The 16,177-nt window shown below is 43.6% G+C and overlaps 3 protein-coding genes across 5 annotated transcripts in view; 2 read left to right on the forward strand and 1 right to left on the reverse strand.

Moving 5' to 3' along the window:
* Positions 1 to 7,840, forward strand: part of LOC311104179 (rho GTPase-activating protein 27-like) — a 34,293-nt gene extending 26,453 nt beyond the window's left edge. Inside the window, exons 3-19 of one of the 2 annotated variants that reach the window (XM_084145871.1) lie at positions 303 to 776; positions 1,190 to 1,402; positions 1,505 to 1,588; positions 1,801 to 1,923; positions 2,434 to 2,520; positions 2,856 to 2,915; positions 4,318 to 4,385; positions 4,509 to 4,596; positions 4,719 to 4,820; positions 4,942 to 5,040; positions 5,130 to 5,214; positions 5,379 to 5,504; positions 5,616 to 5,714; positions 5,804 to 5,881; positions 5,979 to 6,113; positions 6,266 to 6,371; positions 6,608 to 7,840. In XM_084145871.1, the coding sequence (XP_084001997.1) occupies positions 303 to 776; positions 1,190 to 1,402; positions 1,505 to 1,588; positions 1,801 to 1,923; positions 2,434 to 2,520; positions 2,856 to 2,915; positions 4,318 to 4,385; positions 4,509 to 4,596; positions 4,719 to 4,820; positions 4,942 to 5,040; positions 5,130 to 5,214; positions 5,379 to 5,504; positions 5,616 to 5,714; positions 5,804 to 5,881; positions 5,979 to 6,113; positions 6,266 to 6,371; positions 6,608 to 6,785 (2,205 nt within the window). In that variant the 3' untranslated portion in view covers positions 6,786 to 7,840. The remainder of the gene's footprint in view (positions 1 to 302; positions 777 to 1,189; positions 1,403 to 1,504; positions 1,589 to 1,800; positions 1,924 to 2,433; positions 2,521 to 2,855; positions 2,916 to 4,317; positions 4,386 to 4,508; positions 4,597 to 4,718; positions 4,821 to 4,941; positions 5,041 to 5,129; positions 5,215 to 5,378; positions 5,505 to 5,615; positions 5,715 to 5,803; positions 5,882 to 5,978; positions 6,114 to 6,265; positions 6,372 to 6,607) is intronic. The other variant, XM_084145872.1, reaches the window with a different exon arrangement.
* A 318-nt stretch (positions 7,841 to 8,158) lies between these two features.
* Positions 8,159 to 10,667, forward strand: LOC311104198 (cytochrome c oxidase assembly factor 3 homolog, mitochondrial-like). Its single transcript, XM_084145901.1, has 2 exons — positions 8,159 to 8,346; positions 10,142 to 10,667. The coding sequence occupies exons 1-2, from the start codon at positions 8,175 to 8,177 to the stop codon at positions 10,246 to 10,248; spliced, it is 279 nt and encodes a 92-aa protein (XP_084002027.1). The 5' UTR covers positions 8,159 to 8,174; the 3' UTR covers positions 10,249 to 10,667.
* Positions 10,668 to 10,753: 86 nt separating this feature from the next.
* LOC311104178 (serine/threonine-protein kinase WNK4-like) overlaps positions 10,754 to 16,177 on the reverse strand; it is a 92,946-nt gene continuing 87,522 nt past the window's right edge. The window contains exons 16-20 of one of the 2 annotated variants that reach the window (XM_084145870.1): positions 16,032 to 16,125; positions 14,843 to 15,410; positions 14,075 to 14,280; positions 13,894 to 13,988; positions 10,754 to 13,688 (exon numbers count right to left, since the gene is read on the reverse strand). In XM_084145870.1, the coding sequence (XP_084001996.1) occupies positions 13,686 to 13,688; positions 13,894 to 13,988; positions 14,075 to 14,280; positions 14,843 to 15,410; positions 16,032 to 16,125 (966 nt within the window). In that variant the 3' untranslated portion in view covers positions 10,754 to 13,685. The remainder of the gene's footprint in view (positions 13,689 to 13,893; positions 13,989 to 14,074; positions 14,281 to 14,842; positions 15,411 to 16,031; positions 16,126 to 16,177) is intronic. The other variant, XM_084145869.1, reaches the window with a different exon arrangement.

Below are 16,177 nucleotides of genomic sequence, written 5' to 3' on the forward strand. Positions count from 1 at the left end.
TGTGACAGACAGACAAAAGCAATCAAACACAGAAACATAGAGCGGTGGCAGCTAGTACTCCGGGGACGGCGAACGCCGAAGCCTGCCCGAACCAGGAGGAGGAGCAGCCTCGGCCGAAACCGTGACAGTTGGGGCCATTGGCTTCACTGCAAATAAGGTGAGGTTGGGTAGTAGTACGCAGGCAGTCAGTAATATTATTGACTAGTGGCTCGCTGGCCATTTAGGACTGGGGGTGAAAGGTTTCTTCCTCCTCATGTTATTCCTGATGACTGACCTGACCTCTCTTTCCTCTCTGTCTCCAGGTGGACAATGCCAGCCCCAACACTGCTGTTTACGCCACCGTCACCGAGCTGAAGAAAAACACCCCACAATCCCCTCCGGTAGTAGCTCTGAGTCCTGACTTGCCCCTTAGCCAGGAGGGATGGCAAGTGCACACTGACAAGGACAGTGGGAAAGAGTTCTATCACCACCCGGCCACGGGCCAAACCACTTGGGCCGACCCCCGCAGCACCCTCCCCTCCACGGACATGGAGCTAACCAAGGAGGCACTGGCTGTCCCGGCCCTGTCCCCAGCCCTTTCCCCGGCCCTGTCCCCGGCCCTCTCACCAGCCTCATCCCAGGGTTCCAACTGGGAACAGGTGTTGGATGAGACCACCGGTCGAAACTACTTCTATAACCCCACATCTGGGGCCACGTCCTGGGCAGCTCCGGAGCCCATCTCCCCTTTCTCTCCTGTTACTGAGCCTCCTGTGCTGAAGCTCCCAGACGGAGGACCGGTAGGGGTTAGCTTATGCTTTATTTGACTAATATGGCCATTGTTTCAAGCTCATCAACAGATAAGGCTTCTAAAATATAGGACCGTGGAAAGTGTTGTTGGATTGTTGACTGCTAAAGCAGTCTCTGTCAGACAACAGTGCATTAACATCTGCTTCATGGTCTTGAGGGAGTCTTTGTTTTGTTAGTTCATTAGCTAGTTAGGTCTTAAGCTTGCTATGGCATACACATGGAATTCATTATTTTGCTTTTTGCTGTTTATTTAAGTTTAAGTGTTACTAGCCAAGTTACTAAGAATGTTTGCCATTTGAGCAGAATTGCTATCATGTTATGAACCATGTCATAAACTTTTTATAAATTGGCCACTCAGTTTGAGTTCCATCTTAAAATAATTTGCGAATCTTCTGTTCCTCAGCCCCCTCTCCCAAAGGAAGACTACCTGACAGAAGACCACGAGGCTCCAGACACCTCCTCCTCTGTGTTCCCCAAAGACCTCCTGCCCATGCCGCAGGCCAAACAGGCTGTCATACCTCGGGCCATTCTAGACGTCAGTGTCCCGGCGGGCTGGAAGCGCTCCATGGATGCAGATGGGAAGACCGTATTCATCAGCGAACGCACACAGGAGCAGGTAAGTGTATTGAATGGAGGTCCAGTGCTTTGAAAGGGTAGTGGTTTGAGAAACCATGCAGTGTGTGTCATACACTGTTTTGTCCTGTGTGTATCCTGGCAGTGGTTCAAGTCTGTGGATCAAAAAGGAAAGACGTACTACTACCTGAGAGACGGCTCCAGATCCCAGTGGAACCTTCCAGCAGAGGTGAAGAGAAGCAATACTGTAATTTCAAGGAATGGTTGAATGGGTTTTATATAGAACTTTCTACAAGGTCTCAAAAGAGCTTGACATTGTATGGGGTAACTCTGTACTGTACATGGGTGAAAAGAAAATGTCCTTACCTCAGATAACCAGTTACTGGGTTTGATTTAATAGGCCAGGGCCTTTACACTGTTTGTTTCTGTTAACCCTCTCAGCTCCCGGTTGCACCCAGTCTGCCCAAGGTGGGGAATGGAGTGGACCAGGACAGCCTGCCGGTTCTGAAGAACTGGAGACATACCATGGGCCCAGCTCAGTTTGGCCCCTCCCAAGAAGACAACGTGAGTAGCATGGACAGGGGCGTTGAAGGGGGTTTCACACCGTTGGTATAGCAACAGACATTTATGGGCCATTAGAATCTCTTTTTGGCATCTAGACTGAATTTGGCACTACAGTATAGGAACATAGAAACTGCTGCATTTGCCGTTCTAGTATTCCCAAGCAAACAAGCCATTAGGACTAGTCCCTGACATGAGACACCTGGCCCTCATAGCTTTATGCACAATGCCCTTGTGGAATGATGTCGTTGTGTATGTGTCGTCGTCAACCCCCTCAACAGGAGATGGAAACACCTGCCCTAGTTGGTTTCCTCTCAGGAGGTCACTTACAAACCTAAATGGGAGAAACTACAACAAGAATGGAGAGTGCAGGGGAGAAAGCGGATAGAATTATGACTCATAACATTTGACAGGATTTCTGCTGAAGAGGGAAGCTCTGTTCGAACAATAAGGCCCTATCGACTATTGTTGACTAACCAACCTGAACCCAATTCCCTCCCTTGCGTTTGGCAGAGGTTCTTTCCAACACATAGGAGAAACGTTTCGGACGTCACCAGTGAAGCATCCAGCTCAGGCAACTCCCCCGAGACGCCACACCATGTAAGTACAGTAAGAACGTACGACACGATAAGGTTTTGAATCCATAAGGATCTTTGTCAGGTAATTTTCTATTGGCACTCAATAAGAAATGATATGTGTTGGACTAGTACACACAATAATTGAATTGGAAATTGCATTATTTTTCAACAATGATTTTGTTGTTAATTTTATGAATTGAATTCATTCATTTCCTGAAATGGAATTGACCCCAACCCTTCTACTAACTCAATAAAATGTACTCTACTGTACAGACTGTACACATAGACTGCTAAATGACAGAGCCTGAAGACCCATTATTCCATTCATTGAAGACTTGTATTGTTTTCTCCATAAAGACTGATAGGTTGGGAGTACGGAGTAGACTGTCACATCTGAGCACAGACTCACATGAGCACGTAGGTTCTTACGGCCCACGTCAGGCCTGATAGATAGATGCATAGTGTACTTTGCCAGACAGGCATTGCATTCTGGTGGTGTGTGGGTGTTCTGATCTAACTAACATACTATGAGATAGAACTGGATAGGAGAACTAACGGCACTTGGGAATGGGAGCTAATGGATTAGATACTGGTTACAGTACATACTATACATGTATGCTCTTAAAATGGCTGATTAAGAGTTTCTTATGTGGTGTTTAAGTGAAACTACTAACTTTGGATGGGTTGTTCTCTCTCTTCGCTTCGTATGTGGATAAGAAAGTGATCTGGATAACAAGCATCTGCTAAATCAGGGTTTTCCAAACTCGGTCCTGGGGCCCCCCCTGGGTGCACGTTTTGGTTTTTGCCCTAGCACTACACAGCTGATTCAAATAACCAACTCATCATCAAGCTTTGATGATTTTAATCAACCCTGTGATAAATAATCGCGTAATGAATGACCACCATTCACACTACCCCCTAGTGGAGAGAGTGAGCATTTGTAGTTGTTTTTGTTGGACCTTTGCAAGTGGTGGCTTGTTGGGCAGTACTTTCAGATCTGATTGACACCATATTTTAATGCACAAATCATTGTGCTGAATGTGCATATGGCGCTGTCTTTTGTAGTAGGTACAGTAATGTCAAAGTGCTGAATGTCAATGCTATAAGCAAAGTCAACCCCAAAGGATAATTTCCCATTTTATGAATCAGCAGGAGAATCCATGCAAACACACACACTCACGCCCAAGCATGTATAATTGTGCCCTCATGCACACACACACATACTAAAGTTTGACCACTCCCATGTTGACACCTGACTAACATTTCAAAGCTGTAAAGAATCTGCTACTTATGCTCTTTGCTCTTTACCTGTGGACTCATAGCCCAAGAATTCAGCATAACCTGGAACACGGCCAACACAAACATTTGTTGCTTCCACCTAGTAGCCTAGCATATGCATTGCAAAGTCACAGAAATACTTTATCCAGGCCTAAAATTATAGTCCACAATTACAATAATCTGCTAATATGAACAGTCCAATGTTCATATCAGCCAGTAGGCCTATGGGCAATGTCCAGTGGCATATGGCTCTATGTGGGTACTAACTGCTTAACTCATGTACCTATGTATGTCAGTGAAAACCATGAAAACCATGTGTTTGATACCATTCCATTCACTCCATTCCGGTCATTATTATGAGCCGTCCTCCCCTCGACAGCCTCCACTGATGTACGTACAGTACACTATGACTAACACAATATTTAAACCTGATCCGAGGTCTGTGGGTTCCTGGTAATCACCATTAGTAGAAATGTTCATACACTCTCTCTCTGTCGTTTGTGATATTTGGTAATATTTGTCTATATTTTGCTTGTTCTAGACACATCTACCGGAGAAGGCAGGGATCCTGAACAAAACCAGGGTGGCCGACAATGGGAAAAGAATTAGGTAATGTCAAGTCAACTGCAAAAATTACAACACATTGTGCTGTTTATTGATAGCATTTGCACAATGGACCAATGAATGAACACTGAATGATTCCTTATTTTCTGTGTCTGGGGTTTCTAATAGGAAGAATTGGAGTCAGTCATGGACAGTGCTGCATGGAGGCATCCTCACGTTTCACAAAGACCCAAAATCTGCACCCTCGGGAAACTCTGTAAGAACATTCTGCTACTGTAACCACTCACAACCACCAGGTCCTTGGATTCGTAAAGAATGATTTGCTTGCTTGTCAGGATTAGTCTGTTGAATTAATGTCATTGGTCCGTGATTCCTCAGAACAAGACCAATCAGATCACCCCAGAGTACACAGTGGAGCTGCGGGGAGCCACTGTGGGCTGGGCCCCCAAGGACAAGTCCAGCAAGAAGAACGTACTGGAGGTATGGGCTCTGTTTAAGGTCTATCAGGGTTGAAGTCAGTTCCATTTCATTCAATTCAGGAACTGAATCAAAATTTATTTTATTTAACTCTTGGTATGGCTTTTTCCCTCTCCCGCTCCAGTTGAAGACGCGTCATGGGTGTGAGTACCTGGTCCAGTATGACACAGAGAGCATCATTTGTGACTGGCACAAGATCATACTGGACACCGTCAGACACCTGGTGAGTATCCAGGTGGTATCTATATAACAAGTTCTAATTAGAGTAGGCCAAGGGGGCGTCGGTCTTCATTATAACCTCTCCTCTCTCAGGACCAAGATCACTTGTCGGAAGAGGAAGAGGAGGAGCCTATGGAGAAATCTCCACTTGCTTCAGACAGAGACAAGAGGACCAGCTGTAAGTATGAGTGTCCTACAACCTACTATTACGAACCACCAGGACTTTCAGTGCTTTTGAGGTGTAAATAGGTGTAAAATGTCAATATTTGATAACTGGGCATGAGATCAGGTAGTTTACGAAAGCTGCACCCATCATTAATTGCCCCCTCCCCCCTCCGGCAGCCACCAAAATTACGCCAGGCATCAGTGCAGAGTCATCAGATCAGGGGCGTGTCCGCACCAAACTACGCAAGTTCCTCCAGAGGAGGCCCACACTGCAGTCAGTGAAGGAGAAGGGCTACATAAGAGGTAAAACTGGGCTTTATAACATGGTTATACGACTTATAGCAGAATTATGTCCTTATTGAACCTTATGATACCTTTACGCCACTCAGAATGTTTTTCATTGTGGTTCTCTAGATAATGTGTTTGGTTGTCATCTGGACACCCTGTGCCATCGAGAGAACAGCACTGTGCCCAGGTTTATGGAGAAATGCATCAGGGCAGTGGAGATTAGAGGTAGGTATTCCTTCTTAATCCTGATACCGTAATATCAACCTTTACCTTTACCACCTCTAAAGAGGTAACACATTGTGCATTCCCCTTAGGTCTGGACATTGATGGGATCTACAGAGTTAGTGGGAATCTAGCTGTCATTCAGAGACTACGCCACAAAGCAGATCATGGTAAAGCAAGACAAGTTTCAATGGATTATCTTGCAGTATTATCAACCACACTCTCTGTCCTCATGCTCTCTCTCCCTCCCTCCCTCCCTCCCTCCAGAGGAAAATCTGGACCTGGAGGATGGTCAGTGGGAGGAGATCCATGTGATCACGGGGGCGCTGAAGCTCTTCCTGAGGGAGCTGCCTGAACCTCTCTTCCCTTACAGCTTCTTCGACAAGTTTATCGCTGCCATCAGTAAGTCTAGGCCAGGCCCTAATAAAACATTCTGGATGCATCTCAATAGTCACCCTCAAATAACATGATGGTAATGAACTGACATAGTCAGACCTAAATAGCATGAAAGAATGTGAATAAATGGACATTTGGGATGACTCTTTCTCTGGTAGAAATCCAGGACTATCCCCAGAAGGTGTCGTACTTCCGTGACCTGGTGAGGTCCCTCCCTCTGCCCAACCATGACACCATGCACCTCCTCTTCAAACACCTCCTCAAGTGAGTGCTTGTTGTGGTAGAAACTGGATTTTATATATATATATATATATATATATATATATATATATATATATATATATATATATATATATATATATATATATATAAAAAAATATATATATATATATACAACTATAAAAACAATATAAATAACTGATATACTAAGCACTTTCCACCCTCCTCATACTTCCTCTCACTCCCTCTTCTCCTCATCCCCTCCTCTTCCTCTCTTCCAGAGTGATTGAGTTTGGTGAAAAGAACCGTATGTCAGTCCAGAGTGTGGCCATCGTGTTTGGTCCTACGTTACTCAGGCCCCAGACTGAGTCGGCCAACATCACTGTTTACATGGTCTTCCAGAACCAGATTGTGGAGCTCATCCTCAAAGAGTTTGAGACGGTGTTTGCCCCCAGCTGAGACATTTTCTATGGCATCAATGAGTCAAGGGGGACAGAGACAATGGGGATTGCCAAGTCCTGGGAAAAGACTGATAGTTACATGGGTTGCTAAATTTGGTAAAAGATGGCAAAGGGGAGGTTTTTTTCTGTCAGTGAACTAGCATTTAACTGTGGTAGCTCCAAGTCTTCAACCTTCATCCCAAGTTTCAAACTTGTGCTGTCCACCCATCCATTCATCCATCTGTTTGGTACTTCCACTCCCAACAACATTGACAAAAGGAAGTTGAGGGAAAAGGGGAAAATTGATGAACACGGTGACAGATCAAAAGTTTGCCATGGATCCGATGACAATACCTGGCAATGGGCATCATGTTTCGTTTTAAGAAGAAAATATATATTACTGTAGGTGTACATGTATTTGGGGGAATATTCTGATGTTGTATCCATGGTATGGAGTGACATATCTGAGACAGATCGGTCTTTAGAGCGGATGACCTCTTAACTATATGTTAAAGTCTATGAAAAAGATTAAATCTGGTATACCTTCCCAAATATTACCTTATCAACAATACAATTATGAGATATTCCTTATCAAACCAATTAAAATAGTTGTTTTTGCCATCCTTTTGGAGAGCCATACAAATAACATACCACAGCCTTAATGTAGTTGTGGTTTTTAAGGGATGGGGACTTGACTGTAAAGTTTTATTGATTACTTCCTCCTTAAGAAAAAGGCTGTGAATTTATCAAGGAATACCACTAGCGACAATATTGTGGTTCATTATGCATAACGTGGTTGTATGTTATGGGCAGTACATATGAAAATATATTATGATAGAGCATAACTGTACATTATGGCTGTTTTATAGTATTAATGTTATTACAGAACAAGGATAAGAACAATATATCAATATATTTTGAAAAAGTTTTTTCTCTGTACATAAGAGTTAATCTTACCTTATAAATGAATGTTCTTTTAATAAAATAACGTAATTTCTATGTCAATGTTTCACTGATATATTTTACCTTTAATTATTGAGGATTAATTAAAGTGACAGCGTGAAGACAATAATTAGCCTATAACACCCTTCAAATCATTACCTAAAAGCTTTGGATTAAAGTATTTGCAAAGTCTCTGAGAGAGTTTGAAGACAACCTTTATAGATGGAATAATATAATTTTAATGAACTGTGAATGGCTGGAGTAAAGTCTACTTTCCACTAACTGGTGGTCTGTGCAGCGCGACTGCAATAAAGACGTGCCGGAACGCAGCCAGAATGTGAGGTCTTTGTAGGCTACTCCAAAACGATAGATGGCGGTAATGCACCAGTTGTTAGGCTGTCCAGTACAGTCACAAACCAAAGAAGAAGAAAATGTACGTCACTTTTATCAGACACATAACACAGAAATGGCTGCTCAAGGAGTTGGAGAGGTCGCTTCTAAGGAGCAACTTACAGCGGCACAGAAACAACTTCTTATGAAAAGACAAGATCTAGACTATTGGAAGAAGAACGCGCTAAAAATACGTAGTCGCAACCGCATAACTGGACTAGCTATCGGGGCGTTTGTCATCGGCATGTGTATCCTTCCATCTAGGGTTTCATACATATCTCCAGTCGGACCCATTACTACTGTTCTAGCTGGATGATAGGCGTTATACTTTTAGGTATTTTTAAGCGTAGCACAGAGTTTGACAAACATTTAGTTGACAATACTTCCTCAATTCCTAACTTGGAAGACAACGCATGTCTTCTAAACTCCCATGGCTAGTTGCTGGTGGTTTGTTTGAATTTAGAAAATGCTCTGTTATTCAAGTCCATTTTTGTTCAATGGGGGGTGGGACGTTCCCACCCCACATTGAAGTTAATGTAAAGAGTAGGGACGTCCTACGGTTCTAGGATAGTGCTAACCCTCATTGATAGAGACAAGTGAGTGTCATCAGAGAGGAAGAGGTGAAGCAAGATGGATAACTGGGCTCAAAATCAGTATTCTCCAGCAGGTGGTGTTTTTCGGGGGTTTTCTGCTCACCACCTGAGGAGTTTTTGTATGGAGGTCAATGAGTGTCGAATTTGGTTAATAAAAAATGTAATGGCTTATTTGCTACATGTGGCTCATCAAAATACGTTTTGTAAAGCATAGGTTGGTACGAGTGTACTGATATAAGGAGGACGTGACATCCCGGCAACATGCGTATGCCCTCTCAATGGCTAAAATGGTCCCACCTGATTTGCCTCCTGACTGCCTTCCATTTTTTAAAGACATTTATTTTCATTGTTAGAGCGGCCACTGAGTATCTGGTCAATATAATTGATAATCTGTGGTGTCATTCAACTGGCCTTTGGGGGTGGACACCCAGCTGTCTTAATCAATGAGGGAAGATTTGAAATAGATAAGATGACACTGTTTGATTACTTAATGGAGCAAAAAAAATGATTTAATAACAGAGCATTTTCTAAATTCAAACGAACCACCTGCAACTAACCATGGAAGTTTAGAAGACATGCGTTGTCTTCCAAGTCGGGAATTGAGGAAGTATCGGCAAGGAGGGCATTATGTAAATGTATTTTTCATTGGTAGCACTGGTGCGCCCGATTTTAAAGTTAGGATCCCAACATAAAATTTAGAAGCAGCAGAATTTTTTTTATATTGATTGAGATGTATCTTATATTGGGCCTATATTAATTTCGAGCTACTTTTGAGCCCTATAAACTGTAAAGACATTTGTTTATTATAAAAATATAAAATGTTGATACAAAAACCTGTCATTGAAATTTGTCATTAGTGAAAAAATAGGTTTCTACATTGTGTAAAATCACTACCTATTGAAAACACACACACTGTCTCTTTAAGAGCGAAATGGTTTATGAATGTATAGCCAATTCATGATAGGAAGCAAAAACATTGCGCCGGTAATATGGGTCATATCTTTTTACTAGAAACAATCAATGATTATTTTTCTAGGCGCACGGCGCTCCCAAAATAACATGGCAGGTCGCACAGCAAAATATTTAGGAGCATATGTAACCAAAATGGTCGCGCTTTATAGCCCTGGTCGAACATTATCTGTGCTACACTTTACGAAGTGACCGAAGTAACGCATTTCAGCCAGTTGGAACAGTGGTAATGGTCTGACTAGGAAATATTTTTCATAGCTAATCACTAGCTAGCTGCTAACGTTAGCATGTCATGTCACCAAATCGGTTCCTAGCTAGTTTGTGTGGTGTGTGTCATTTCTCACTGCTCTAAAAGGATCCACAGCACTCAATATGGCGCTGCAATGAAAACCACAACTCTCAGAAATATACTGAAATGTTGAGGAAAAATGCACAAGTTACTCCTGCCCGTTTTGTGGCCTTAACCATTTCTTGTCTTCAGTCAGCTACACTATCCTCTCAGTGAAGCAGGAGAGGATCATGGAGGACATTGATAACGAGGCGAAGATCAATTACATCAGAGGCCCCAGGACAGGGACCAATTCCTAGGGATGTTCCCAGCTCCCTCACCTGCACAGGAACAGTGGACACACGGGACTGGACTGTCAAGCTGCCATACGCAACTGTGGCCAAAAGATGGCGCCAGATACACATTTGTTTTTGAATGGCGGAGGCTCCCATACATTTTTCTTATTTCAATGTGCTTTGTAGAGATAGATGTAACCATGCACATATGCTCTAGACCTGGATACCCTGCAAACTGGTTTCTGAATATAATTTGCTGTATAATAAGAGGTTGTTTAACAATATTATATGGTTTGTGTATTGTGCAACTACTTGGCCTCGTAATATAGAGGAAAGCTTACGTGTTGGGTTATTCCATGGCATTCGGATGTTGTTATAGAATGAAATGGAACGTAAAGCTGCAATCAGATGATTACTGTGTAATAAATTGTTTATTTACTTGACGGTGTATCAGTTTTGAGTTTAAAGTCAATTCGTGATGATTTTGGACATCAACCTACAGGGAAAGAAAACTCAAGGAAACAGTGCATGATGTTAAATAGTCATTTATTAGCAATATTTACAAATATCATTTAGGAAACAATCACGCTTGGAAGGTTAAAAAAAAATGGTAAAGGCACAGAATCTGCATGGCAGTATGTTTTCTAGCAACATGATTGACAACAAAATAGAGCTCATGACATTATCTAAATATATATTGTATATTTTACTGTTGTCTTGATTTAGAAGAATACAATCTGAGTAATATATTGAATGTGTTCTACTACAATCGTTACCCATGTGCATACTTTAAGGCAAATAGCTCAAAATTCTCCACAGCTTCTGTTCTTTGTCATGAATCAAATAATTACCAACACTAAATGCATAGGCACGCATACCGATTTAAAACATAGAAGGGTCATAACTATACATCTGTACCCCGCTATTATTTATAGGGACGCAATTGTTCAATACTAATAGTGAACGACCCCTATGGAAAGTGCATTGTATCAATCCATATATTAAGAAGATAAAATACGTTTTTAAAGCATAAGCATCCACTGTATGCTTAAAAAAATAAAGGCTGATAAGTGACACCCAGTACCTCTATTACTAGGCCATAGAGAGTGAGTAACAAATGAACAACGTTTAGTATATTATAAGACCTGGAGTGTTTGTATACTGAACAAAAATATAAACGCAACATGCAACAATTTCAGAGATTTTACTGAGTTACAGTTCATATAAGGAAATCAGTCAATTGAAATAAATGCATTAGGCCCTAATCTATGGATTTCATATGACTTGGAATACAGATATGCATATGTTGGTCACTGATACCTTAAAAAAAAAAAAAAAGGGTCTCACAATGGGCCTCAGGGTCTCATCACGGTATTTCTGTGCATTGAAATTGCCATCGATAAAATGCAATTGTGTTCGTTGTCCATAGCTTATACCTGCCCATACCATAACCCAACCCCCACCATTGGGCACTCTGTTCACAGTGTTGTAATCAGCAAACCACTTTCCCACAGGACGCCATACACGAGGTCTGCTGTTGTGAGGCCGGTTGGACATACTGCCAAAATCTCTAAAATGAAGTTGGTAGAGAAATTAACATTAAATTCTCTGGCAACAGCTCTGGTGGACAATCCTACAGTCAGCATGCCAATTGCACGCTCCCGCAAAACTTGAGACATCTGTGGCATTGTGTTGTATGACAAAACTGCACATTTTAGATTGGCCTTTTATTGTTCCCAGCACAAAGTGCACCTGTGTAATGATCATGCTATTTACTTCTTGATATGCCACACCTGTCAGGTGGATTGATTATCTTGGCAAAGGAGAAATGCTCACTAACAGGGATGTAAACAAATTTGTGCACAACATTTTAGAGAACTAAGCTTTTTGTGCATTTGGAACATTTCTGGGATCTTTTATTTCAGCTCATGAAACATGGGACCAACACTTTACATGTTGCATTTATATTTTTGTTCAGTGTAGATTCAATAAAGTGACATTTAGTTTTTCATGCACCATTTGTGTGATTTGTGTTGCTTCATGAACATTTGTTTGCACCAAACACAGCACTGATTTTTTTCTGATACTTGCAGGCAGCTTGGATTTACTCTTATTTAAGTGTACTTGATTTAGTTCGCCTGGCACACCAAGTAAGCTGAGCTGCAAAATGGAAAACTGCTTCCCTGACTTGCCGGTCAATACATTAGATAGATGCATATTTGATCATCCCAAACCCTACAAATACACTGTTTTGAAGGCAATGATTACATCTCATCCTGCTAAAGCTATCTTATCTCCTGATTCATAACATTTGGACAGTAAAACACAGTTTAGCTAGGGCTGGATTCAATCCATATCACCAAAGTATCGCGGAAGATCCCCGTAAAAATGTTAAGGTATTTTCTGATTGAGCCGACATATGCAGCGTTTACCGTGAATGCAGTCTCCGCGATCTTTAGTTGTCAATCGCAACATAAAGCTGATCTTCAGCACTTCAGATTGAATAGGGTCATATTGTATTAAGAGGAGTTGCTGCTTGCAGCAGTTGGATGACTAAGTGCAGGAGAGAGCAGGGCTTCTGGGATGTGTGTTTTCCAGGGCTAGCACAGGCAGCAAAAGCATAAGAGCACACGCAGAAACACACACCTTTAGCCTTCCTATCCTCACTTTCCATTTGACCTGATGCTACACACAGCTATATAAGCTTAGCATCCTTAAGATGGGGAGGGGGACATCCTTGGCTTGGTGTCACAATACTAACTCATGGTACTGCACATGGACTAGATGGCAGATGGGGTGCTTTGGTGCTCTGACAATGGGATCCTTATCCATTGTCATTTGGAGGAGTGTTTAGTGCGGCCCATCGTGTGGCTGGACCATGGCCTTTTCTCATTTGGCAAAAAGTCCGTCCTCCACCCACTCTCCTTCGTCCTCTCTTCTCCGTGACCCAGAAACGGATAAATGGTCGAGGCGAACGGAAGAGTGTCCTTCCCTCCTCGTTAGCCACCTTTCATGGAGGATAGTCATGTGTATCCTCCCCGAGTCCTTCGCGGAAGAATTCTAACTTCATTTGTTTTGATCACTTTACACATTTATTTTGTAAACGTAATTTGCCTGAGTGGAGAATAAGTCTCATTTCATACAAGCACATTTTCGTCCACGTTCACTCTCCTTGCTACCTCTCCTCAATTACCTTTTTCAAAATGAGGCGAGAGAAGACAGAGGAAAGAGGACGCAGGAGTTGAGCAAACCAATTGAGAAAAGGCCCATGTATTCTGGTCATCCGGTTTCCCCATCCCAAGGCTCAACCTGGGAGCTATCTGTTCAGCACTGGGCTGGGCAACTTATTGGTCATCAGTGGGCTCCCTCTCTTCCTGGTTGGTGGTTGGGAGGGGAGGCGGCCGGCCACAGTATCACCTGCCCCAACTCCCAGTCCTCCGGCTCACACAGGGAGACACGTCTCACTAGTAGGAGAGAGGTCAGAGGTCAGAGGGCGTAGTGTAACCAAGCAGATTAACAAAGAAAAACCAAGGTGACTACATTAACATATTATTTGCATCACTGCATAGGTTTTTATAAGGATTATACCAGTCAAAATGTACTATGTTATTGTTCAGACTGACACGGTCAGGGTTCAGGGGTCATGGGTCAGACAGGGTGCTCGCTCACCATCCGGTTGTAGTCGGGGGCAAAGGTCACCCCTTTACTGGACCTCTCCTGAGAGCCACTGCTGCTGCCACTGACTGAGTTTTTACGCATGATCCCTGTGTGTGTAAGACATGGAGGGAATAGCTAAGTCATAACGAACTCCCAACCAGACAGCAACGTAACTACTACAAGACCAACTGACCTGCAGGGGGCAGTATGTCCAGTCTCTGCAGGCTGTTCCTACGCGAGCCGGGGTAGTTGCCGCTCTTGGAGAGGCGCCTCTGACGGGTGTTGAGCATGGCGGCGGGGGACACAATGCCAGGGGGAGGCACCTTCCCCATCCGCTCATACAGCGCCTCGATCTCCCTCTTCTGAGTGAGCTGGAGGGCCTGCACCTCTGACAGGTGCCTGAGAGAGAGGGAGGGGAGGAAGAACCGAGAGGGGGAGGGGAGGAAGAACAGAGAGGGGGAGGGGAGGAAGAACAGAGAGGGGGAGGGGAGGAGAAGAAAGAGAGCGAGGGCACAGAACATGAACAGAGGACAAGGAGGAGGGAATACAAGAGCGTGAATGGGACAGGGAAAGTGTTGAGAAAGGTGAAGATGGTCAAGGTCAGGGGAAAATAGTTTTATTAAGTTTGCTTGAATTGGTGTTTTGTGTTTTCACAGTCAAGTCTTGAATTTGGAAGATAATTTTGCTATAATGACCATTTGGTCCTAAGAATGTTCAAAACCTTATGTTATGATCTAATGACGATGCTTATGACCTTATTACACATGTTTTTAGAAGCCTTTTTAATTAAACTAGAGTGATAAAGACACACTTCTATTTCCTGTCAACAGTGTGGCTATAACTTGTTTGTTTTGTTTTGGAGGACTGGGGAGGAACAGGTGACCTTGCCTGTGTGTTTGTTCACAACCTCAGAGACTTAACTTCAAAAACAGCAATGTTGCGCCTCCTCTCCTCCACTCACCTGTCCCTGAGTTCCTGTAGCTCCTTGCACATATCCTCGTCCTCGCTCTCGGTCTCGTCACTGCTGACATACGAGGCGCTGCGTGTGTAGCTCATCCAGGGCTGGTTCAGGTTGCTCCCGCTGAACTGGGGGCTCCCTGCCGTACCCTCCCACAGGCTCAGGCTCAGCCTCCGGCCCCCCCTTCTCCTCAGCTCCTCCTCCTCTCCCTCCTTTTGCTCCTTCTCTGGCTCCTCCTCGCTCTCCTGCTGGTCCTCCTGCTCTGTCTGCTTAGGGCCTCCAGGGACGGAGTGGGCGATGTCTAGGTTACACAGGGGCCCGCCGGGGGATCGCTGGGGAGGGGACACGGTTACAGTGCTAATACTGTTTTCTGATTCGTCCCCCTGCTCCTCGGTGCTGGTCTCAGATTCACTGTCCCGGGAGGAAGGGCTGGTGCTAACGGTGACTGTGGGTGGGGTTTGGTGTTTTGGGTGGGTTTGGGGAGGATCCTGGGCGGGGCTAGCGGAGGCTGCAGGGATCTCTCTGCTGGGTGTGACCTGGAAACGGCCGACTGTAACTGTAGGCTTTTTCTCTGTTGGAGGGAGAGGGGGGGGAGAAGAATACACTGAGCTATTGGTAGAGCATGGCGCTTGTAACGCCAGGGTAGTGGGTTCGATCCCCGGGACCACCCATACGTAAAAATGTATGCACACATGACTGTAAGTCGCTTTGGATAAAAGCGTCTGCTAAATGGCATATTATTATTATTATAAGAAGAGAACGGGGGGAGAGAGAGAGCGAGAGTTATGTCACGTTATGTAATTGACACCCATTATAATGGTGTCTACAAAGAGTCATTGACATCAAGCCAGCCTACTCATCTACCACATTGGTTTGGCACTTGGGGGGCAGACTTAACTGTACATTGATTTAAGTCATGTTGCTTGAGAGAGTACCTTGGGGTCACACAAGTACAGAGTAAAAAGTGAATGAATAAATTAATGATCCACAGTATCGTATATTAAGTTGCCATGGACACAGCAGGTGCAAAAATACAATGTGGTTTTTCCTGACATATCGGCTACCTTGGAAACAGACAGTGCTTTAAAAATGTACATCAATTAAAAATGTATTGACGTGATTGACTATTATTAGCTCATCATACTAAATGCATACACAATGAAAAAGTGTATGGCATGGAGAGAGTGCTTACCCTCAGAGATAGGTGACAGTCTGTTTTTGGCAGCGTTTGCTCCCGACTCTGACACCACCAGGGGTGAAGAGGTTCTTAGACTGGGTGAAGACACCTGCAGGGTAAAATAACAACAAAATACTTTCAGCTTTACCAGCTCAGTTCTG

The sequence above is a fragment of the Coregonus lavaretus genome (assembly GCF_964263955.1).
Source record: "Coregonus lavaretus genome assembly, chromosome: 28".
NCBI lineage: Eukaryota > Metazoa > Chordata > Actinopteri > Salmoniformes > Salmonidae > Coregonus > Coregonus lavaretus.